At 48.9% G+C, this 25,664-nt stretch overlaps 1 protein-coding gene across 2 annotated transcripts in view; it reads left to right on the forward strand.

The window, feature by feature from the left end:
• The window catches only part of LOC127058758 (perilipin-3-like), an 81,451-nt gene that overhangs the window by 46,652 nt on the left and 9,135 nt on the right, over nucleotides 1–25,664 (forward strand). The window contains exon 1 of one of the 2 annotated variants that reach the window (XM_050968946.1): nucleotides 18,299–18,368. The exons of the other annotated variant lie outside the window; for it this stretch is intronic. Within the exon in view, the coding sequence (XP_050824903.1) occupies nucleotides 18,335–18,368 (34 nt within the window). The 5' untranslated portion in view covers nucleotides 18,299–18,334. Of the gene's footprint in view, nucleotides 1–18,298; nucleotides 18,369–25,664 lie in introns of those variants that run through there. 2 annotated transcript variants of the gene reach the window in all.

Raw genomic sequence — 25,664 nt, forward strand, 5'->3', positions numbered from 1 at the left:
ACAAGTGTTGATCTTATGGCTGTGGTAAAATTGCACTTGGGATTTCAGGCAGCAACTTCTGAAAAGCAAACAGTACAGTTGGTTAAAATTCCTACCACTATCTAGCCAACCTGGGCTAGATACTACCTAGGTTGCTCAGTCCTGGCCCCTGCCCCATGCAAAAACAGGCCTGGGCTTCCTTTCCCTTATCTCAAAATAGGGCTGTCCTTAGAGGGGCTCTAGTGCATAAATGTCATGCCTATTAAAATTGGTTATTCAGCTGGGGGTGTGTGCATGTGATCTCAACCACCTATAACTCACTTGGAGGCTGCATATTTCCATACTTCATAGCTGGAAATGTGAAAGATTGCATATATAACCTTTGCCCTTAGGAAAGCAGGCCCTTTAAATCCACATCATAGGGTGACAAGTATCAGAGGTAGCAGTGTTTGGTTTTCTGTGGGTACAGATGAAGTCTGGTGGTACCAACAGATTTATTTGGCCAAAGCTTTTGAGAGGAAAAGACCATTTCAGATAAGCTTTTGTGGGTAAAGGACACATCCAAATCCATTGCCTCTAACGTACTACCTGACTTCTCAACCCTTGTTAGCAAAAGGTGAGTACTTCAGCTTTTCCCACAGCCTCAGACCAACTGTCAAATAGGAAAGGCCTCAGTCACTGCTATGAAATACCAAGCAAACCATACAGATTAAAATAAGAGCTTTTGGATTTCAGATGAAAGTGGTACAGTGCCCATAATACAGAGGATATGGGTTCTGTTTAGTGCACCACATACCCTAGAAAGCAAAAACATTGAGGGCCTTTGTGCTTAAAGGTATTTAGGCATTGCTCCACTCAGCTTTGCAGGACCTGCTGAGACAACTTTCATTTACAAGTGACTTCAGCCCTTAGTGCTTATATCACTCTTTGAAAATGAGACTGACAGTGCTGTCATATAGGTCTTGCAGAGCAGTTTTCTAAAAATGCTATAGATCAGAGCAGTCCACTTTAAAAATAAAAGTGCTTTAACCTAAAACCCAGGCCAAACTTGAGGGTGCTATGATAGCTTGGTTACCACCTAGATCCTAGGCTCTTCCCAGCCCTGCTACTCCCTTGAGACATTTCTATGCTTTGTGCCTCTCTAAAGGGCCACATGATACCACTTTGTTATCCCCATTTTACCTTTCTGTAATCATACTGAATACTAGTAGATTTCAGTATACTGCAACTAGCACAGGGGGGTCCAGCTGCAGCAGGGTAGCACACACAAGCCTCAACTGCAACTATTACAGCTGTGAATTTACTAATGTGCACAAGAGCTGAAGTTTGCTCAATGTAGTTGTACTTAAAGTCAATGGGAGAGAAGCTGCTCCAGATGCATTTTTCTAAGCCACTCTTCCTACAGAGGGGAAAATTGATCTAGTGGTTCTGGAATACCTACATTCTATAAAAGCCACAGTGAATGCCTTGCCTATACTAAAAGGAAGATGCGGCTTATTCCAGCAAAAGTTTGTTGCCAGTATCATTATGACTTCAGCAAATGAAATAAGTAGGGCTGGCAATTAATTGCAGTTAACTCACACAATTAACTCAACTAAATCATGATTAACAGTGCAATTAAGCACAATTCTTTCTAAACAATAAACTACCAATTAAATATTTTTGGATGTCCTACATTTTCAAATATTTTGATTTCTATTAAACACAATACAATCTGTACACTGCTCACTTTATATTTTTTTATAAATTTGGACTGTAAAAAGAAAAAATATTTTTCAATTCACCTACAAGTAGTGTACTACAATCTCATCAGGAAAGTGCAATGTACAAATGTAGACTTTTGGGGGGGGGGGGGTGCGTTACATAACTGTTTTCAAAAACAAAATCTAAACTTTAGAGCCTACATGTCCACTCAGTTCTACTTCTTATTCTGCCAATTGGTAAGGCAGACAAGTTTGTTTACATTTACAGGAGGAGATGCTGCCTGCTGCTTATTTACAATGTCACCTGAAAGTGAGAACAGGTGTTCACATGGTACTTTTGTAGCTGGTGTTGCAAGGTATTTATGTTCCAGATATACTAAACATTCATATGCCCCTTCATGCTTCTGCCACCATTCCACAGGATATGCTTTCATGCTGATGGTGGTGGTAAAAAATAATGCATTAGTTAAATTTGTGACTGAACTCCTTGGGGGAGGACTGTATATCTTCAGCTCTGTTTTACCCACATTCTGCCATATATTTCATGATGTTAGTAGTCTTAGATGATGACCCAGCACATTTGTTTTAAGAACACTTTCACTGCAGATTTGACAATATGCAAAGAGGGTACCAATGTGAGATTTCTAAAAATAGCTACAGCACTTAACCCAAGGTTTAAGAATCAGAAATGCCTTCCAGAATCTGAGAGGGACGAGGTGGGGTGCATGCTTTCAGAAATCTTAAAAGAGCAACACTCAGATGCGGAAACTACAGAACCCAAACCACCAAAAAGGAAAATCAACCTTTTGCTCGTGGCTCTGATTAGGATGATGAAAATGAACATGCATCCGTCCACTCTGCTTTGGATAGCTATTGAGCAGAACCCATCATCAGCATGGATGCATGTCCTATAGAAGATGAAGGGACATATGAATTTTTAGTGCAGCTGGGACATAAATAGCTTGCAATGTTAGCTACAATAGTGCTTTGCAAATGCCCACTCTCACTTTTAGGTGACAAACAAGAAGCAGCCAGCATTATCTCCTGCAAATTGTATCCAAGTTTGTTTGTCTAAGCAATTGGCTGAAGTAGGACTGAGCGGACTTGTAAGACAAAGATTTACATTGTTTTATTTTCAATGCAGTTATTTTTTTGTACATAATTTTACACTTGTAAATTCAACTGTCATGATAAAGAGATTGCACTACAGTACTTGTACAAGGTGAATTGAAAAATACTATTTTTGTTCTTTACAGTGCAAATATTTGTAATAAAACTATAGTGAGTACTATACACTTTGTATTCTCTGTTGTAATTGAAATCAATATATTTGAAAATATAGAAAACATCCAAAAATATTTAAATAAATTGTATTCCATTATTGTTTAACACAATTGCAATACATTTTTTTAATCACATGATTAATCGTGATTCATTTTTTTAATCCCTTGACAGCCCTAGAAGTAAGCTATCTTTGCAAAGGGCTTTCCTCCCCAGTATACCTGCATCTATACAGGGTTCTTTTGAGGGCATAGCATTCCTAATTGACAGTTATGCCAGCAAAAGGCAGACTAGACAAGATATTTATTAACCCTTGCAGAATTCCTTATGTATGCATAAATGACCTTTAATAACTCCTTAACTCTTATCCCAAGATATCTACCTCTCTCTTTCCTGAAAAGTTACCCAGTTCTTCCCCCAACCTTCTGTGGGAGAAGAAAGGAGAAAAAAATAACTAGAAAAAGTCTGAGTTTAGGTTGGGCCCATGTAACCTAATGTATATTAGTTAAGTGATTTAAACTCAGCTATTTTCCTAGTGCAGACTCAGGACAACATCTTTAACATATTAGCTGGTCAATTTCTAACCTAGGCTTCTGTATCTATATTATGAAAAAAAGGTTGGCTTTAGCTACCATGGTGTAGTTAAGTCTGAAGTAAATTCAAAACTTTCCCTAGTTAAGGCAAACCCTACAGAGTGTTTCACAGATTCAGCCAAGATGTTTGGGAATTATGATAAACCAAATCAACAAGGTAAATTTTCAAGAAGTGAAAACATCTCTTGTTATATGCAGAGCTCCCAAATACCATCTCCAGTTTGCCTCAAACTTTTGAGACAAATTCAGCCATGGCAGAAGAAAAATGTCATAAAGCTTGCTTTATTTCTGGTAAATTTAGGGTTAAGACTTTGTGCAACAGAGAACAAATATTTGCAGGACATGGGTATAAGGCAAAAAGGTGCAAAACGGGCTGATTATGGAAGGCCAGCATCTCTAGCTATTAAACTGCATTAACACTCTACTACAAATAATTAGTATAATTACAATATAGTATTCTAAAACTTGTGAGAGACTTTAAATGATCCATACCCAATCAGCTGGGAAACCACACACCACTCCTCCTTTAGTGTCTAGTCTGTGTTAGCAAGGAAAAAACAGCTTCTCCAAATTAGCAATAGTTGCTAGTCAGGGTGTGGCATCCTAGAAGAGTTCAGTTGAATGAAAGTTGCTAATATCAAAAGATACAGGAGAAAAATGGTTATTGCCATGTGTTGCTTTGCTATTTTTATGTCTACTGTAATTGTATTTGGATTGCCTGGCCGTGACGCTTAACTCTGTGTATTGAAGAGGGAGTTGAAATGAAGGTGGATTTTATTGGTTTGTCCGTCTGTCCACTAATCCCAATCCTGGACTCTGTCAAGCCTCCCTCACAACCTTTAACAGCTGGTTGTTGTTGTTTCTTGTGTATTTAAAAAGCACAGTTGGATATGATGCATCTCCCCTTTTTATTCTTTTGTCTGCTTTAGATCCTAGTTGTAGTAGCTTCTTGTAAGAAAGGTACAATTGGGACTTGCTTTCTATGAAATGGTGTGACAAAAAGTATGTAATGTTCTTGTGGTGCAGTGTTTTTGTTTGTATGGTGTTGAGTTACTGTTTACTCTGCCATTTGGACCTACAATAATTTTTCTTGCTTTTCAGTTTCATCTGACTAGAACACATCTTCAAAAGCCAAATAAATCAAAGGAGGTAGGTGCCTTCAGTAGAAATTTAGGCTTCTGCAAGTAAATTACTGATCTTAACTCTTGGGTGTTAGCCACCCGTTGATTGTTCTACTCAGTATCATTACTGTCTAGAAACCAGTCACATTATACAGTCCTTGTTATTGCTGTAGTGGCTTCAGAAAAATCTAGAGCAGGTCAGAGAATGACAGTTCAGTCTCACAAAAACTTTTGAGGTTTCAGTATTTGTTTTTGTCCTACATTAGAATAAAAACAAAACTTTGAAATGCTTTTGCAAAATAAACTTGTGTTAAAAATGTGTTTTACAATCAGAAAGCTCAGTTTTTTTATCTCTCTCTCTCTCTCTCTCTGGTCAGAAGTGACCAGGGAGCCCTGGATATGAGGTCTTCCCCTCAGAAACTTTTTTGAAACTGCTAAGTTTCTGTGGAATGTTCTGGCTTTGACTAAATAGCATATTGAGGGGAAATTACATTTAGTTGAAAATGTTCCCATCAGCTCTAGAAAAAACATGAAAGGCTGTGTGACAGACCCAGGCCAGTGGGGTACAGGAGTCTGGTCCTATTGGCATCCAGCGGAGGTGGGCGGGCAAAGCCCGCCCACTTCTAAAGGTCCTCCCCCCAGCCTAAGGGGAGGACCCACAGGTCTGAGACACCAAGTAATTACGGGGGACAACTAATGAAAAAACACGATCGGGAGTGAGGTCATAGGGCTAAACAAAGGGAACCTGATGAGGACACCGAGCAGAGAACCCCGGACAACGCCCACTGCTCCTCGAAGGCGTCAAGGGAGCCAGTGGACGCCGCCCAGAGGAACTCTGCCAGGATGCATGAACAGACGGAAGAACGGAAATAGGCCTTACAGTCGCAGAAAATCCCGTCGGCCAACCTCCTCTCCCTGGTGTTGTAGATGGCCAGTTTGGCCAGGGCCAAGAGGAGGTTGAGAAGGAGATCCCGCGACTTTGTGGGGCCACAGATGGGGAGCGTGTAGATAAAAAGGTGAGGGTAAAAGTGCAACCAAAAACGCAAGAAAATACTCAAGAGGAGCCGGAACAGGGGCTGCAACCTGGCGCACTCCAAATAAATGTGCGCCAAGATCTCCTTCTCACCACAGAAAAGGCAGGTGCTAGGGACAGGGGTGAACTGCACCAAGTACACGCCCGTGCTCACGGCCCCGTGAAGAAGCAGCCAACCGATATCCCTGGCGGGCCTCAGGACCAGGGCAGAGTACAAGCTGGCCCACCGGGGCTTCTTACCCTCGAGAGGTGGCAGGAGGTCCCGCCATTTGGTATCGGGGCGGGACGCGAGGGTGAGGAAGTGAAGGGTGTGGAGCACGAGCGAGTACAGATGTTTCCGTGGCACGGTCTGGAACAGAACCGGCTGCAGATCATGCAGCCAGCTGGCAGTGAAAGGGTGAGGGGGCCGATTGGGTCCATGGGGCAGGGGTGCTATAAAAATGTCCACGGGGCCCGGGGTGGAGGGTGGGCGGGGCGTGCCCTCTCACAGGACCAGGTCAAGGTAAGCCCGAGCAGCAGGCAGTAAAACGGCCTTCACCTCCTGAAGTACGCGCCGGGGAGTACGAGGTCTGGAGAGCCCCATGCGCTGAGCGAGCGTCAGGGGATCCAGCCAGTCTCCTCGGTCGTAGTCCAGGAGGTCTCCGACCCTGGTGACTCCCGCCAAGACCAGCCTCTGGAGCACTGTGGGGGACTCCGCCACCTGCACACAAAGCTGGGGATTGTGTAGCAGGGGCTCCACAAGGAGGTCAGCCCCCACGGTGGCCGCCACGGACCTGGTTGTTGAAAAGAGCTTCCAGGTCCGGAGGAGGTCTTGGTAGAAGACCAGCAGTCTGGAGATGTCTCGCGGAAGACCTCTTGGATGGCGGTAAAAGAGCTGCCGGTCGTATCGGAGCCCTCGGAAGCTGTGAAGGCGTGCGCCAATACGCTCCACGCCGGACTACCCGCACCAAACAGGAGCCTCTGCAGGGCCTGGAGGCAGAAGACATGGACCTGAGTGCGTAAGCACTTCAGGCCCTGCTCCCCCTCCTCCAGGGGCAGGTGGAGGACCCCTGCAGAGACCCAGTGTGTCCCTGGCCAAAAGAACTCCAGGATCGCTGTCCGGAGGTTGGCCAGGAAATACGGGGCCGGGACCAGGGTGTTGAGCCGGTACCAGAGCATGGAGAGGACCAGTTGATTAAGCACCAGTGCCCTCCCCCGAAGGGAGAGGCACCGGAGTAGTCCTGTCCATTTCCGGAGCCGCTCCGTCACCCTGCCCTGCAAATCTTGCCAGTTCTCTGGCGGAGACGGATGTGTGGCAGAAAGGTATACGCCGAGATAGAGCAGCGGACCCGCGCTCCATCGGATGGCCTGAAGCGTGGGTGGGAGGGAGCTCGCCTGCCACCCGTCCCCGACCACCAGGCCAGAGCTCTTGACTCAGTTGACCTGGGCGGAGGAGGCCGCCGAGTACACAGCCTGGCAAGCCTCCACCCACGCCAAGTCACCCGGGACCACGAGGAGCACATCGTCAGCGTATACCGACAGGACCAGCCGCAGCCCCAGCTCCCAAAGCACCAACCCTGGCAACCTCTTGTGGAGGAGACAGAGGAAGGGCTTGATCACCAGAGCATACAGCTGGCCCGAGAGGGGGCACCCCTGCCGCACTCCCCGCCCGAAGCTGACTGGCTCGGTCAGGGTCCAGTTGAGCCTGACCAGACACTCTGCAGAAGTGTACAGCACCTGGAGAAAACCCACAAACAGGGGTCCAAAGCCGAACGCTCGCAGAGTGCCCAGGAGATACCCGTGATCCATCCTGTCGAACGCCTTCTCCTGATCCAGGGACAAGAGGGCGAACGACAGACCATCCCTACACCGTGAGCGGGGTGCCGTCCTCCGCCAGGAGGCAGGTGACGTGCTTCTTGGCCCCCCTCCTTTTCTCCAGGGCGTAGAAGAAGCGGGAGCCTCGATCCATCTCCTGAAGGAGCTGGATGCGGGATTGAACAAAAGCATCCCGGGCCCGATGGTCTTTGAGGGCCTGGAGCTCCTCCCGCTTCTCCCGGCACGCTCTGCAGAGGGATGGATCCTTGGCGCTGGCAGCCAGATGCCTCTCCAGCTCCAAGACCTCCTGCTCCAACTGCCCTATCGCCGCATCCCTCCGTTGGCTGGCACCCCGAGTGTAGTCATGGCAGAAGAGCCGGGCACGCACCTTCACCAGATCCCACCACCGCCGCGCCGAGGAAAAGGCACCCCTCTGCCCTCGCCAGGCCAGCCAGAACTCCCAGAAGGACACCACGAAGCCTGCATCCTCCAGCAAACTATTATTAAAGTGCCAATAGGCCAGCCCTGGCCTCTCCGTGTAGAGAGAGGCTGTCACGGTGGCAAGGTGGTGATCCAAAAAGGGGGCCGGCCGAACGCTGGAGGAGTGGGCCCATGAAAGGTGGAAATGTGACAGGCAAATACGGTCCAGCCGGGAGTGGCACGACCGCTGGGCCTCCATCCGGACGAAGGTGAACTTCGAGATGTCGTCTGGGTGGTGGTCGCACCAGACGTCCACCAGGGAATGGCGTTCGACGATCTCTCGAAGGACGTCCGCGGCGGCCGGGCACTGCTCGGTCCCCGAGCGGTCCCGTTCCTCGAGGGTGATGTTAAAGTCCCCTCCCAGGACCAGGCACTCACGAGGATCCAGGGAGCCGAGGAAGGCGGACACCTGCTGATAAAAACGCAGCCTCTCCATGCCCGACGTCGGGGCGTAAACGTTGACGAGATTAGCCACAAGCCCCTCCATGCGAACCCAGAGGTGCAGCAGGCGACCCGGCACAGCCTCGGCGACCCCCAGAACCTCGGGCCGTAGGTCGGGGGAGAACAGGGTCACCACTCCAGCCGTGCAGACTGAGAAGTGGCTAAAGTAGGCCCCGTCCCCCCACTCCAGCCACCAGCTAGCTTCAGCGGCCGGATCCGTATGGGTCTTCTGCAGGAAAACCACAGAGTACGCCCCCTCCTGGAGGAAGGAGAGCACCTGGCTCCTGCGGAGATCCATCCTACGGCCCCGGGTGTTTAAGGTGGCAAGGACGATTGGCGCCATGAGGAAGGCTGGGGGGGATCCTTGCCAGCAGACACACCCACGGCCTCCGGCAGGCCGCTCAGCAATCCGTGACCTACCCCGAAGGTGAGTAAAGAGTCACGGAAGACACGGACCTGCTGGCAGGCTGCGGCGGCCTGCCTCCCGGTCCTCTTACCCTCCCCCATGAGGGCCCTTGTGGCCCGAGGACCTGATGGAAATCCCCCCACCGCTGGAGCGCAAGATGGACTTTGTTCCGGGAGCCACGGACGTCCTCAAGGAACTCCCGCAGCTCCTCCCCCAGTGCATGGGGGGGCAGGGTCACTGATCGATGACTGTCCCCCAGTGGGGCCCTCGTCACAGCCCTGTGGCCCACCGAGGCGGGCAGGCAGGGGACAGATCCCCAACGTGGCAGCAGATGGGCCGACGCCATGTGACCTGCCCCACTCCCAGATTCAAGAAGGGGTGACGGAAGGAGAACAGCAGCCCCTGGGGGGTCAGGACAGGAAAAAACTAGTGAAGCCGCTCCCTGGGGGGTAGTCTCAGGGGCGGCACTGGGATCACAGGAGGTGGGGGGGACAAGGACAGGGCTAACGGGAGTAGGGCGGGGTCAGGGAGAGAAGTCGGGAAGGAGGTAGAGGCAAGATCCAGAGCCTCCATATTTGAGCCGCCGGACGGTTGCTCCTCCTGGCCAGGCTCAGGGATCTGGAAAGTGGGAAGGGGACCCCTAACGATGCCGGGCTCAGCCACTGTGGCACGTGCGGCAGCCTCAGCATCCAGAGATAGATGTTGGTCAATGGAGTCCCTGCTGAGGAAGGAGGGTGAGTCCTCCATACCCAAGAGGGACACACCCTGGGAAGTGGGTATCGGCAGTGGGGCATTGGCCGTCGCCCCAAGGGGCTCGGCGGCCGTCAACAGAGTGCCACCCGCAGCCAGGTCAATGGAAGATGCCAAGGGACCCTCAGAGGTGGGAGCAGAAGCAGTGCTTAGGGGAAGGGAACTCGGGGACAGAGGGGCCGTGGTGAGGTCGCCCAGATCGAGGCCCGCTGGCAGAGGGTCGTCCTCCCCCTGTGTGACCGGGGTCAAACCCAGGGCCTCTATCTCCTCGTAGATGGGAGGGAGATCACCGTCCACCACCCCAGGGCTCTCCTCGCCAGCACCCGAGGTGATACCCACTGTGGCGCTCGCAGAGGCATCGAGTGGGAAGGAGGCGAGAGAGGCTCCCTCGGGGGCTTCCATGGGAAGGGACCTCGGAGGAGGGGCGGTGTCACCCTCCGGTGCTGTCACAGAGTCCCCAGCCTGCACCACAAAACGGGAGTCATCAGGGGGCAAGGCGGAAGACTCGTCATCGGTGCCCCCCTTCCTGCTCTTCCGGGGGGCCTCCGAATCCGAAGGAAGTAAGGAAACTCGAGCCTTCCACTTGCCCCGCTTCCCCTGCACTAAGGACCAGCCCTCCATGGCATCATCCGGGGGCTGGCTAACAGGGGTCGGCTCGGGGGGCAAGGGCAATGGCTCAGGGACTCGGGGAGGCAGTGGTGGGACAGCAGAAATGAGGGAGGATTCCCCGTGGGACGAGCTCTCTCCCACGGCCGGCAGTATCTCCGCCATACCCTCCTCCACAGAGGTGGACCGAGAAGGAGGAGGAGGGGCATCTTCAGGCACCGGGCAGCCAGGGGTACCGGCGATGACAGAGCCGGCGCCTTGCCGGGGCTCGGGGGGGTCCCGGACGCTCCTCTGTGTTGGGCCTAGGGGCAGTCCCCCATCGCCTGGCAGAGGTAGCACCGGGCCTCCCCCGTTGAGTAATGCACCCGGTAGTGGGCTCCCTGGTAGGGGACCAGAAAAGACCCCTCGAGCGCCTCTCCACCACACGCCACCGGCAGCAGTTGAAGCTGCACTTGCCGGCGGAACGAGAGAACATGAAGGAGGGCGGGGTCCTTGCAGCCCAACGGGAGAGGACTGATGACGGATATGGGGCATCCCAGGGAGAAAGGGAGGGCAGCATTGGGCAGGAAGGGAGGGACAGAGGTCAAGATTAAGCGGACCCCCAGGTCTTCCAATGGCTCCAGGGGGATGAACACACCCCCCACTGCCAGGCCTGTCTCTACCGCCTCCTGGGCAGCGGCCTCTGATGGCAGGAAGAAGACCACCTTCCCATACATTTTGGAGGCTGCCACGATGGCCGTGGGCCCCACCACCTTCACCAATGCCCGCACGTAGGTCTCCATGTGGGGCGAGGCGGGCACCAGGAGGCAACGGATGCCGTGCTTCTTAGTCAAAGTGGGAAAGGGGCCCCAGCTGCTGTAGATGTTGGCAGAAGCGGCGGTCGGAGGAGCAGAGGTAGGCAGGGGGGCCGCCGCCACCTGGGCGTACGCCCTGGGGGCCGGGGGAGGGACACCTTCAGAGCTTGTGGAGGGAACAGCAGGGAGGGATGCCGCGGCCGATAGCAGAGCCGTGGCAGCAGGGGCAGTCTCCGCCATGGAGGGCCTGGCCTTTTTAGCAGGGCCCTTACCCTTCTTCCCACCCCGACCCTTCCCACCGGCTGTGGGGGTCTCCCCCCAAATCAGAAGGGGCGAGGGACGCGGCAGCAGCGGAGGTCTCCCCAGTACTTGCCGCCGCCAGTGTCCCAGCAGGGGCGGTGGTAGGTGGATCGGCAGCGGTGGTCGAGGTAGAGGCTTGGGCAGTGGACACGGGGGCAGGTGGAGGAGGGGCAGTGGGAGAATCGCGAGGGGTCTCCCCCGCCGCATCCCCCACCATAACGAGAGTGGGAAGGGGGACAAACAGCGAGGGGAGGGGAAGGAAAGGAGGCAACCACCCCTCCCCGCTAGGCTGCAGGCAGGGGAGGAGGGCGCCAGAAAGGGAAGGCTAAAAGGGCGTGGGGAGCAACCAAGAACCCAGGGGCAAGAGAGTTTCAGGGCACCAACGCAGAGGGGAGTTCCGGCTCCTCTAGTTGCACTAAGGGATCAGGGGGGACAACGGCAGGGGGGGTTGCAGTGAACAAGGGGAAACCAATTGGTGAAGGGCACAAGCGCATGGGAGGGGGCATGGGCGCACAAGGGGAGGGACCGATCAGGGCTGGGGGAGCACAGGGTTGGGGGGGAAAGGGCGAGCTGGGAATGCAGTAGAGGGACCACGGGGACAGCTGCAGGGCTAGTGCAGGACTATCAGGGCCACAGAGTGAAATGGGTGGGGCAGACAAATGTGGCAAAGGGGAGGGAGTCAGCCCAGGGGGCGGGGGGGGTGCGCTCACAGGCACTTGTGCCAAAAAGTCAATGCTATCCTGCTGCTGCTGCAGGCCCAAATGATGGATGTGGGCGTGGTGAGCCAGGCGAGCAGCTCAGTCCCAGAGGCAGGAGTCCAAAGCAGAAGGAAAATAGCCAGCAGAGGTGGTGGAGGGGGCAATGATGGTGGTGCAGGTGAAGGGGGACACGGATGGACCGGGGGCAGGCTCCACGCCACACCCCCAGTGCCCCAGCAGACACAGTGCAAACCCCCACCACAAGAGCACAGTTCGAATAAGACTCACTCCAGAAAAGCCCCCTCCACAGTGGTCTTCACGTGGTCTCCCAGCAGCAGGCAGTCCTCTTCTTCTCCTCCTTCACCTCGGGGCACCAAGAGCTCCCCAGCAGCAGCCATAGTAGCCCCAGCAGCTCCAAGTGGGTGGTCAGGTGGCCAGGCAGGAGGGACCCCGCTCAGACGGTGTCCTCAGCAACAAGAGCCGGGGTCTCTCACTCCCCTCCTCTCTGGGAAGTAGGCCAGCAGCCCCCCCCAGGGCTGTAGGTGGAGTAACAGCAGTAACTGAGGTGAGGGGGAACCACCAGCCAGCCAGCAAACAGACAGCAGAGAGAGGGGTGGGTGGTGGTGTCTAGCCCAGCCAAGGGAGCTGCAGGAGCAGGAACAGCAGCAGAAACAGCAGCAGAAGCGAGGGCCCAGTGCCCAGCAGCAGCAGCAGCAGCCCTCTCCCTTCTTCCTCTACAGGAGAGTGGTCAAATGGAGAGCCCCTACTGGCCCCAGGAGAAGCAGGCTTCTGCTCCCTGAGGGACCAGAGCAGGGGCTGCACTAAAGTAATCAGGAACCTGCTAGAACCAATTAAGGCAGACAGGCTGATTAGAACACCTGCAGCCAATCAAGGCAGGCTAATCAGGGCACCTGGGTTTAAAAAAGGAGCTCACTCCAGTCAGGCAAGGAGGAGCCAGAGGAGTGCAGTGCAGTGCATGTATATATATATGTATGTATGTATATATATATATATATAAGTATGTGAGGAGCTGAGAGTGATGAGAGTGAGAGGGTGTGCTGCTGGAGGACTAAGGAGTACAAGCATTATACTTATAAGGACTTATAAGGTCCTGTGGTGAGGATAAAGAAGGTGTTTGGAGGAGGCCACGGGGAAGTAGCCCAGGGAGGTGTAGCTGTCATGCAGCTGTTACAGGAGGCACTATAGACAACTGCAATCCACAGGGTCCTGGGCTGGAACCCGGAGTGGAGGGTTGGCCTGGGTTCCCACCAAACCTCCCAACTCTTGATCAGACACAGGAGAAGTTGACCCAGACTGTGGGGAAGATCACTGAGGTGAGCAAATCTGCCAATAAGTGCAGGACCCACTAAGGCAGAGGAGGAACTTTGTCACAGCTGATAATTGTAGATGATGTTGAAGCACAGTGCTACTCCCAGATGTTATTATGACATCAATCACATTTTATTAATGATAATAGCCATTTTTGATGAGGGGCAGTTCCTGGAAGAGCTATGTATCCAATCTGAGCTGAATGACCCTCTAGCTTTCAAAGTGGAAGACCCTAAATATTAAGGGAACCTGGAAAGAGAACTGGGGAGAGGGAATGATCTTATGCTCCTCTCTTATTTTCTGCTTTAAAATACATGGAAACAACATGTCGGTCTCACCTGTGACCCATTGGTCCCCTGAACCTATAAACCAAGCCACATCCAAAACCTTTCTGTTTAAAGCAGAGCAGACCGGACAGGGAGCTGCAGACGGGAATTTGAGAGAGTTTGACAGAGGGAGGCTTACGATGGTTAGGAGGACCCGCAACACCTGTGGCAGCACTGCTTCTGTCTCCTCCACCTGTGCCTGTAGCCAGACAGAGCACCAAAGCATGGATGCTTTTACCCAGATTCTGGTGTGGGTTTGCAAAAACTGTAACTTGCAATTTCCACTTACTGATATCCAGGCTGGGGGTGGCATCCAATGGGAAAGGTGCCTACTGGTGGAATCTCTCAGGCAGCAGGTGGGAGAGCTACAGGAGGAGGTGGCTAGGCTGAGGAACATCCGTATCCATGAGCAATATCTGGACAGTATCCATGTGGAGACAGCTGACGTAGCTGTCCCAGTTCACAGGATTACTGACACACCAGTGGAGGAGGAGATGGCTCAGGGTAGACACTGGCAGCTGGTTACTTCTGGCAGCAGGCAGTGCTCCACCCCTGCTGCGAACCCTCCTGCTGTGGTAATAGATAACCGTTATGCTCTTCTTGATACAGGAGAGAAGGCATCACCGCCAACAGTTAAGGAGGGGAAGCCTCATACCCCTAAAGCTGGGAGGTCTGCTGCCACCACTGATAATAAGAAACGTAGGGTAGTGGTGGTTGGAGACTCTCTGCTGAGGGGGACGGAGACACCCATCTGTCACCCTGACCGTTCATCCCGGGAGGTATGCTGCCTGCCAGGGGCCCATATCCGAGATGTTACAGAGGCATTGTCAAGGATTATCCAGCCTTCTGACTACTACCCCATGCTACTCATCCATGTGGGCACAAATGATACTGTGAGGTGTGACACTGAGCAGATCAAGAGTGACTACAGGGCTCTGGGAGTACGGGTTAAGGAGTTTGGAGCGCAGGTGATATTCTCTTCGATTCTTCCTGTCGAAGGTAGTGGCCCGGGCAGAGACAGATGCATCATGGAGGTGAATGCCTGGCTGCGAAGATGGTGTCGCCAGGAGGGCTTTGGCTTCCTCGACCACGGGATGCTATTTGAGGAAGGACTGCTAGGCAGAGATGGCCTTCACCTTTTGAGGAGGGGAAAGGCTTTATTTGCGCACAGACTGGCTAACCTAGTAAGGAAGGCTTTAAACTAGGTTCGACTGGGACAGGTGAGCAAACCCCACAGGTAAGTGGGGAACAAGACCTGGGAGATGGGTCAGAAACAGGAGGGAGCATGGGCTATAATGGCAGAGAGAAAGGAGGGTCAGGGCAAAGCTGGGAGGCAAGATCAAACCAGTATCTTAGATGCCTATATACAAATGCAAGAAGTATGGGTAATAAGCAAGAAGAACTGGAAGTGCTAATAAATAAATACAACTATGACATTATTGGCATTCCTGAAACTTGGTGGGATAATACACACGACTGGAATGTTGGTGTGGATGGGTATAGTTTGCTCAGGAAGGATAGACAGGGGAAAAAGGGAGGAGGTGTTGCCTTATATATTAAAAATGTACACACTTGGACTGAGGTGGAGATGGACATAGGAGATGGAAGTGTTGAGAGTCTCTGGGTTAGGCTAAAAGGGGTAAAAAAACACAGGTGATGTCGTTCTGGGAGTCTACTACAGGCCACCTAATCAGGTGGAAGAGGTGGATGAGGCTTTTTTCAAACAACTAACAAAATCATCCAAAGCCCAAGATTTGGTGGTGATGGGGGACTTCAACTATCCAGATATATGTTGGGAAAATAACACCGCGGGGCACAGACTATCCAATAAGTTCCTGGACTGCATTGCAGACAACTTTTTATTTCAGAAAGTTGAAAAAGCTACTAGGGGGCAAGCTGTTCTAGACCTGATTTTAACAAATAGGGAGGAACTCATTGAGAATTTGGAAGTAGAAGGAAGCTTGGGTGAAAGTGATCATGAAATCATAGAGTTTGCAATTCTAAGGAAGGGTAGAAGGGAGTACAGCAAAATAGAGACAATGGATTTCAGGAAGGCGGATTTTGGTAAGCTCAGAGAGCTGATAGGTAAGGTCCCATGGGAATCAAGACTGAGGGGAAAAACAACTGAGGAGAGTTGGCAGTTTTTCAAAGGGACGCTATTAAGGGCCCAAAAGCAAGCTATTCCGATGGTTAGGAAAGATAGAAAATGTGGCAAAAGACCACCTTGGCTTAACCACAAGATCTTGAGTGACCTAAAAATAAAAAGGCTTCATATAAAAAATGGAAACTAGGTCAGATTACAAAGGATGAATATAGGCAAATAACACAGGAATGCAGAGGCAAGATTAGAAAGGCAAAGGCACAAAATGAGCTCAAACTAGCTATGGGAATAAAGGGAAACAAGAAGACTTTTTATCAATACATTAGAAGCAAGAGGAAGACCAAGGACAGGGTAGGCCCACTGCTCAGTGAGGAGGGGGAAACAGTAACTGGAGACTTGGAAATGGCAGAGATGCTTAATGACTTCTTTGTTTCGGTCTTCACTGAGAAGTCTGAAGGAATGTCCAATATAGTGAATGCTTACGGGAAGACGGTAGATTTAGAAGATAAAATAAAAAAAGAGCAAGTAAAAAATCACTTAGAAAAGTTAGATGCCTGCAAGTCACCAGGGCCTGATGAAATGCATCCTAGAATACTCAAGGAGTTAATAGAGGAGGTATCTGAGTCTCTAGCTATTCTCTTTGGGAAATCATGGGAGACAGGGGAGATTCCAGAAGACTGGAAAAGGGCAAATATAGTGCCCATCTATAAAAAGGGAAATAAAAACAACCCAGGAAACTACAGACCAGTTAGTTTAACTTCTGTGCCAGGGAAGATAATGGAGCAAGTAATTAAAGAAATCATCTGCAAATACTTGGAAGGTGGTAAGGTGAAAGGGAATAGCCAGCATGGATTTGTAAAGAACAAATCATGTCAAACTAATCTGATAGCATTCTTTGATAGGATAACGAGCCTTGTGGATAAGGGAGAAGCGGTGGATGTGATATACCTAGACTTTAGTAAGGCATTTGATACGGTCTCGCATGATATTCTTATAGATAAACGAGGAAAGTACAATTTAGATGGGGCTACTATAAGGTGGGTGCATTAACTGGCTGGATAACCATACTCAGAGAGTAGTTATTAATGACTCCCAATCCTGCTGGAAAGGTATAACAAGTGGGGTTCTGCAGGGGTCTGTTTTGGGACCAGCTCTGTTCAATATCTTCATCAAAGATTTAGATGTTGGCATAGAAATTACGCTTATTAAGTTTGTGGATGATACCAAACTGGGAGGGATTGCAACTGCTTTGGAGGACAGGGTCAAAATTCAAAATGATCTGAACAAATTGGAGAAATGGTCTGAGGTAAACAGGATGAAGTTCAATAAAGATAAATGCAAAGTGCTCCACTTAGGAAGGAACAAACAGTTTCACACATACAGAATGGGAAGAGACTGTCTAGGAAGCAGTATGGCAGAAAGAGATCTAGGGGTCATAATGTACCACAAGCTTAATATGAGTCAACAGTGTGATACTGTTGCAAAAAAAGCAAACGTGACTCTGGGATGCATTAACAGGTGTGTTGTAAACAAGACACGAGAAGTCATTCTTCCGCTTTACTCTGCGCTGGTTAGGCCTCAGCTGGAGTATTGTGTCCAGTTCTGGGCACCACATTTCAAGAAAGATGTGGAGAAATTGGAGAGGGTCCAGAGAAGAGCAACAAGAATGATTAAAGGTCTTGAGAACATGACCTATGAAGGAAGGCTGAAGGAGTTGGGTTTGTTTAGTTTGGAAAAGAGAAGACTGAGAGGGGACATGATAGCAGTTTTCAGGTATCTAAAAGGGTGTCATCAGGAGGAGGGAGAAAACTTGTTCACCTTAGCCTCCAGTGATAGAACAAGAAGCAATGGGCTTAAACTGCAGCAAGGGAGATTTAGGTTGGACGTTAGGAAAAAGTTCCTAACTGTCAGGGTAGTTAAACACTGGAATAGATTGCCTAGGGAAGTTGTGGAATCTCCATCTCTGGAGATATTTAAGAGTAGGTTAGATAAATGTCTATTAGGGAAGGTCTAGACAGTATTTGGTCCTGCCATGAGGGCAGGAGACTGGACTCGATGACCTCTCGAGGTCCCTTCCAGTCCAAGAGTCAATGAGTCTATGAAAGGACTATTTTAGAATTTCACCATATTAGCCCAGTAGGTTGTCAAAGAAAAATCTTTAGCTGAGCCAATTTATTCCTTCCTCATAACTACCAGTCTCTAAAATTTAAGGGCCTAATTGAGTTTTGACTGAAGTCAGGCTTCTGCCATTGATTTCAGTAAGAGAGAGGAAAGATATGAGAATTTAAACAGTATGGCAACCAAAACTGGTCAAAATTCAGAATTTCCAGTTTGTAGGAAAATTTGACAGTACAAATCTTGTTCTCCTGATTTGTAATGAAAACACTTTGAAAAACTCCCACAAGGAAAATTTAAAAAGAGAATTTGAAAAAATAAATACACCAAAATTTTCTAGATTTTTTTTTTCGGTTTAAAGTAAAATTTTTGAAACAATGATTTGGAATTTTTAAAATCTTTCTCAAGACTCTCTCTTTTTTCTGAATACTCTCCAGTTCTTGAACATCCTTCCTGAACTGTGGACAGGAGAACGGAACAAGGAATGGTAGTCCCAGTTCTGCCAATGCTAAACAGAGGTAATAACCTCTCTTCTACTTAAGATTCACCTGTTTATACATTCAAGGATTGCATTAGCCCTTTTGGCCACAGTGGCTCACTGGGATATAATGTTCATCTGATTATCCATTATGCTCTTCTGGTCATTTTCACAACTGGTGCTTACCAGAATAGTCCCCTATCTTGGAAATAGGATGTACATTCTTGGTTCTTAAATGATAACTATTTCCCTATAACAATTGGTCATGTCAAAATGGAAAGCTAGGGGCAAGCAAATAGTATCCGGGCAATCAAGATCACTCGCCATCAGTAAGCCTCTTCATTATTTATGCTCCTCTAGTCCTTAGAATCTGCAAACTCTTGCAGTAATGACTTGGGGCTTCATTCAAAGGAATTTAGGGCATTCGAATGCTGAGCATTTGCAATGTTCAACTTTTAGGGGCCTACATAATCACAGGAACATCACTGCAATCCACAAAGAGAGGTGCCAGGAGGGCATGACCCCGTCACTTTTTCCCAGCTGTAGGGGCAAGCAATGGGTGAGGGGTCAGAGAGGAGTGAGTGAGTGGGTGGATGGGGTCTTGGGGGGAAGGGATGGAATGAGGGAGGGGGCTAAGGGGGAAGGGGCAACATGGGGGGTGGGACTACAGTTCAGGTGCCAAGAGCCCCCAACTCCAAGAAACCAAGCCTTCCAAAGAAAGCTGCACTTCAAGCTGAAAGCCAAGACAAAACTCAGAGGGACACCTGGAAGAGTTGAGCAGGGTGAAGGAGTGTCATCTCAGGGATAAGATAGGACACTGCACTATAATTCAAAGATCTGAATTGCTATTCCTAGGCCTGGCACTAACTCATTATGTGACTCAGGGCAAGTTCTTTCAATGCTCTGTGCCTCCATTTCCCATCTGTATAACGGGAATGATGACACTTATGAAGTACTTTGAGAGCTCTTGCTATGCTTATACTCAGTAACTAATACAATGGGGCTCAGTCTCAGGTGGGCTTCTAGGTGCTACTGGGCTGCAATTGTGAACTTCCCAGCAGGGGTACAATCACTACAGGAGTTTGTGCAATGTAACTCTGCTCCATAAAAATCCCACGTGCCGAAAGCTGTGCCAGATGCAACTCCTATACTTGGAGGAAATGATCTAGCTGTTCTTAAATTCCTAGTTTCTGTAATAATCCACAAGAAAATGTAGGAACCCCACAGAATTTCTCATGCAGGCATAAATGCCTCTAACTCCCCTGGCCATAAGAAAAAATAATCAGAGTTACCAATGATCCCCCTCCACAACACACACACCATCTTGCAAAAGAAGAGATATATCGATATAAAGGGTTCTTTAAACAGGTTTCTGTACTCCTCCCCAACGAGAGGGGTAGCACTGAAATCAGTATTACCATGTCGGATTAGGGTTAGTGTGCCGCAAATCGACGGTATTGTCCTCCAGGCGGTATCCCACAGTGCATCACTGTGACCGCTCTGGACAGCAATCTGAACTTGGATGCACTGGCCAGGTAGAAAAAGCCCCGCAAAATTTTGAATTTCATTTCCTGTTTGGCCAGTGTGGAGAGCTCACCAGCACAGGTGACCACGCAGAGCTCATCAGCACAGGTAACAATGCAGTCTCCTGAGAATCAAAAAATGGCTCCAGCATGGACCGCACGGGAGGTACTGGATCTGATCGCTATATGGGGAGAGGATTCTGTGCTAACAGAACTCCGTTCCAAAAGACAAAAAGAAAAAACATTTGAAAAAATTTCCAAGACTATGATGGAGAAAGGCCACACCAGGGACTCAGTGCAGTGCAGAGTGAAAGTTAAGGAGCTCATACAAGCCTACCAGAAAACCAAAGAAGCAAACGGAAGGTCCGGGGAAGGGCCGAAAACATGCCGCTTCTATGCTGAGCTGCATGCAATTCTAGTGGGGGTCCGCCACCACTACCCCACCCGTGTCCGTGGATTCTGAGGTGAACGTGAGGACAGGAAGGACCAACGTGAGGAGAGGTGAGATGCTCGAGATGAGAGGTGGCGGCAGGAAGATCAGCCGTGGCGGGATGCAACACTGAGGCTGATGCGCGATCAAACTGACATCCTCCGACATCCGGTGGAGCTTCAGGAACAGCAGCAGGATCACAGAGTGCCGCTGCAGCCCCTGTGTAGCAACCCTCACCACTCACCATGTTCCATATCTTCCTCACCCAGATGTGCAAGAACGCATGGGGGAAGGCTTCGTGCACCCGCCCACTCCTCCCCCGTGGACAGCCCAACCAAAAGGCTGTCATTACTTTGAAATATTTTTAGTGGCCTTTTCCTTCCCTCCTATCCTCCTCCCAAACTACGCCCGGTATACCTTGTCAGTTCTCTCCCTTTTTTTATAATGACTTTCTAATAAAGAATACATGATTTTTAAACGATACTGACTTTATTTCCTTAAGCAAGCTGTAATCAAAGGGGGAGGGTGGGTTGCTTACAAGGAATGAGTTAATCAAGGGCGGGGGGTTCATAAAGGGGAAACAAACACAACAGTCAAACCGTACCCTGGCCTGTGATGAAACTCGTTTTCTAAGCTTCTCTGATGTGCACCGCTTCGTGGTGTGCTCTTCTATTTGACCTGGTGTCTGGCTGTGCGTAATCAGCAGCCAGGTGATTTGCCTCAGCCTCCCATCCCGACATAAAGATCTCCTCCTTACTTTCACAGAGCTTGTTGAGCACACAGCAAGCAGCACTAACAATGGGGACATTGGTTTGGGTGAGGTCAGAGCGAGTCAGTAATGTGCACCAGTGAGCCTTTAAACAGCCAAATGCACATTCTACCACCATTCTGCACTTGCTCAGCCTGTAGTTGAACAGCTCCTGACTACTGTCCAGGCTGCCTGTGTATGGCTTCATGAGTCATGGCATCAAGGGGTAGGCTGGGTCACCCAGGATAACTACAGGCATTTCAACATCCCTATCTGTTATTTTTTGGTCTGGGAAGTAATTCCCTTGCTGCAGCCGTTTAAACAGAGTAGTGTTCCTGAAGATGCAAGCGTCATAAACGCTTCCTGGCCATCCAACATGGATGTTGGTGAAACGTCCCTTGTGATCCACCAGTGCTTGCAGCACCATTGAAAAGTACCCCTTGCGGTTTACGTACTGGATGCCCTGGTGCTCTGGTGCCAAGATAGGGATATGGGTACCATCTATTGTCCCCTCCACCGTTAGGGAATCCCATTGCAGCAAAGCCATCCACTATGACCTGCACGTTTCCCAGAGTCACAACCTTTCATAGCAGCAGCTTAATGATTGCTTTGGCTACTTGCATCACAGCAGCCCCCACAGTAGGTTTTCCCACTCCAAATTGATTCCCAACTGACCGGTAGCTGTCTGGCGTTGCAAGCTTCCAGAAGGCTATTGCCATTCGCTTCTCAACTGTGAGGGCTGCTCTCATCTTGGTATTATGGCATTTCAGGGCAGGGGAAAGCAAGTCAAAAAGTTCAATGAAAGTGCCCTTATGCATGCAAAAGTTTTGCAGCCACTGTGAATCGTCCCAAACCTGCAAAACTATGCGGTCCCACCAGTCTGTGCTTGTTTCCCAGGCCCAAAATCGACGTTCAATGGCTAGAACCTGCCCCATTACCAGCAGGATCTCCAAAGTGCAGGGGCCCGCAGTTTGAGAGAATTCTGTGTCCATGTCCTCATCACTCTCCTCACCGCTCTGTCTCGCCTCTTCCTTGCTTAGCTATGCAGGTCCTGGTTTAGCATAGACTGCACGAGAATGTGCGAGATGTTTACAATGTCCACGATAGCGGTCTTGATCTGAGCAGGGTCCATGCTTGCTGTGCTATGGTGTTTGCACAGTTCACCCAGGAAAAAAAGGAGCGAAACGGTTGTCTGCTGCTTTCATAGAGGGAGGGATGAGGCTGTACCCAGAACCACCTGCGACAATGTTTTTTGCCCAATCAGGCACTGGGATCTCAACCCAGAATTCCAAGGGGCGGAGGAGACTGCGGGAACTATGGGATAGCTACGGAATAGCTACCCACAGTGTAACACTCCGGAAATGGACGCTAGCCTCGGTACATGGACGCACACCGCTGAATTAATGTGCTTAGTGTGGCTACGTGCACTCGACTTTATACAATCTGTTTTACAAAACTGGTTTCTGTAAAATCGGAATAATCCCATAGTGTAGACATACCCTCAGACTAGACCTTTCAGTTCTTTGTGCTTCCGTTCTCCATTTGTAAAATAGGGATAATCTTTTCTTCCACCCATTGTCTGTTTAGATTATAAATTCTTAGGAAAGACACCGTCTTCTGCTTCTGCGTAGCACAACAAGACTTGAGTCAGTTGGGGATTTCAGGCACTGCCATAATCCAAATAATAGCAATAGTAGTTTACTCAATTTCTCATTAAAACAATTCCATCACTAGATTGGTGGCAAACAATGGTAATAGTAGTGCTGTTGCCAAAGGGCCAGCCTTTTAAAGGTATTGAGGCTCCTAAAGATGCAGATAGGGATCTAGTGAGATGTTCAAAATGCAAGGTGCCTATCTCTATCAATGGGAATTATGTGCCTAGGAACTTTTTGAAAATCCCACCAGTGCCTATTTACCTTTCTGTGTTCCTAAATACTTTTGAAAATCTGACGCTTAGTATCTAAGATGCAGGTAGAACATGTGCTGCGAAGGTTTTCTAAAAGCTCTGTTCTAGGAATTATTGTGGGGACAGGGCCGGCTATACCATTTTTGCCATTTTTACCATTTTTGCTGCCCCAAGCAAAAAAAAAAAAAAGCCGCTTGGATTGCCGCCCAAGAATGCACAGAATGCCGCTGCCCATAACCATTTGCCGCCCCAGAAACGTGCTTCCTCTGTTGGTGCCTGTGTGGGGAAGTTCTATAGCCTGTGTTATACAGAAGGTCAGACTAGATGACCACAGTGGGTCTTTCTGGCCTTATAATCTATGAATCTATGAGTCAGGCTTTCAAATGAAGATTTGGGGAAGCTGTGGTCCATTCTGACATTATCACCTTTCATTTGGCAGAATAATCTTATTCTTGTGTTTCTTTCAGTTAAACCTACAGTTTTGCAGAAAGTCATGGCATGGCTTCTGGTCAGTGGCAGCAAGATTATGACAGTTACTGGGTGTGTTTAGGCTCCATGATGACCAAATTCCAGCAATGTGCTTACCATCATTCCCAGAGCAAGGTGAGGGATGCCGGCCAAAGCATCTGGGAGGCTCTTCAAACTAGTTCCCTGGTAGGAACAAAGTTCTTCTTTCCCCTTAATCTTCATCCCAGAGATGTTCTGGGCAGGACCACAATATAACTAATCTTCTTCTTTGAGTGGCCTCTGCATATTCCCACTCTTGAGATGTACCCAGTGCTTAATTTGTAATGAAAGTGGTGCTGGGGCTGAAGCAATTAAGTGCTGGTGATCAAGAATTTTTTTACTTTCATAACTGATATGGCAAGCCCAGAAGTGCCGAGGTTATGAATGGCCAAGCTTAAAGGTGCCGGGGCTCAGTCCTGGCAAGCCCTGACACAAATTAAGCACTGAATGTACCTGTGGCACAGCCAGGATCAACGGAACTTTTTATTGCCATTGGAACACTACCTTACACCCTTCTCTTGTGATTCCAGATGTTTGCAAGGCAGAGCAATAAAAGTGGTGTGGAGCACCAACTGTCACAGTTCCTTTCAACCGTTGTGGCAGACGGAACGGGAACCTCACCTGGTCCATGGACCCAGTTTTGTCAGAATGTATCATCCAGTACCGCCTTCATCAGGATTAGTGTTAGTTAGCTTCTTCAGTTAGACAGTTTTTACTTATCATTTTCAGGTTTGGCAGCTTCATTGTTGTTCTTTGTCCCAGTAGCTTTTTTTTTCTTTAGCAATCCAGTCTTTACGAGAGTCCAAGATTACAAGATTTCTTATTTATCTAGGCTCATTCCAGACCGTCTATAGCAGTGATACTCAGACTGAGGTTCGCAAGCCGCAAGTGTCTCTTTAATGTGTCTCTTGTGGCTCTTTGCAGCACGGGATATTAAAACACTGTGATTTAATTATTAACCAATCTAAGTTATTTACCATTCAGAATGCTTTTCTTATGTTATTAACCAATTAAGTTATCAACTTGCACTAAGTTATTAACTGATTTACTGTGTGAGTAATATATATATATATATAAAAACTAAATACAATATAGTACTATAGTAAATGAAACGAATTCACACGACTGGGTAATGTTCATCTCTAATATGGCTCCTGGACCACTGAACGCTGAGTATCACTGGTATATAGCTTCAACAGAAGCTCCTCAATGATCAGGGGGAACCATACCAAACAGGGCTGGATTGGCATGGAAAACATCAAAGGGAGCGGGAACAATGGTTTTGTATTGGGGAACAGTTTTAGAACCAAACAATAGTGTAGTTGTAGACGTCTCCTATTTCAAGAGAGATTTCTAAAAATTGTACCTTCACATTATTAATTTCCTTCTTGCAGTTGCTGAAATATTGCATCATTGTCTTGATTCTTGCAATCACCCAACCCCTGAAGACCATCTACCAGATCTTACTGGTTATTATTGAACACTTTCCCGTCAACTTTCAGGACAAGATGCAACAAGTTTCCCATACCACAGAAGTACTCCATGCTTCAGTCTCCACTCTTGATTTCTTCCAAGATCTGTCTAGACAAATCCTCTCCCAAATATGGGAGAAAATGACCAAGGAGGAGGAACATATATATGAATGAGCTGCTGGAGTATGTGGTGTACAGTATACCTCTCTGTTGGTTTGTGGGACCCTTCAATGCTTTAAGAGGTAGAACATAAGCAGACTCCACAGAAACTGCAGAATATGGATAAGAAGGCGTACATAACAAGTGACACTGCAGAACTTTGGAAACTGTCACAGGACTGAACTTCTCCGTGGAGCTAATTTATTTGTAGAACTGTCAAGTTTGTCAAATGAAAGCTTTGATCTTTGTGAACTCAGCTTTGAGATTAGAGCTGAGTCTCAGAATAGCATGGAAGTAAGTAAATAAATCAGGTTCTTTGAAAGTCCCTTTGGAATCATTTAAATACAGGTTGCGGGAGGGGAAAGAAAACTATAAAAAGTCTGACCTTAAGCAAGATTTTTTGGTTTCATGTTTGGCAAACAGAATCAATTTAAAACAGGGAGGTTAACAGAAGATTAGGAATTTTAGCAGATAGCAAACAGAACATGCAATTGCAGAGTCCTTTACATAAGAACATAAGAACGGCCATACTGGGTCAGACCAAAGGTCCATCTAGCCCAGTGTACTGTCTTCTGACAGTGGCCAATGTCC

This window comes from Gopherus flavomarginatus, chromosome 1 (genome assembly GCF_025201925.1).
Source record: "Gopherus flavomarginatus isolate rGopFla2 chromosome 1, rGopFla2.mat.asm, whole genome shotgun sequence".
Lineage (NCBI taxonomy): Eukaryota > Metazoa > Chordata > Testudines > Testudinidae > Gopherus > Gopherus flavomarginatus.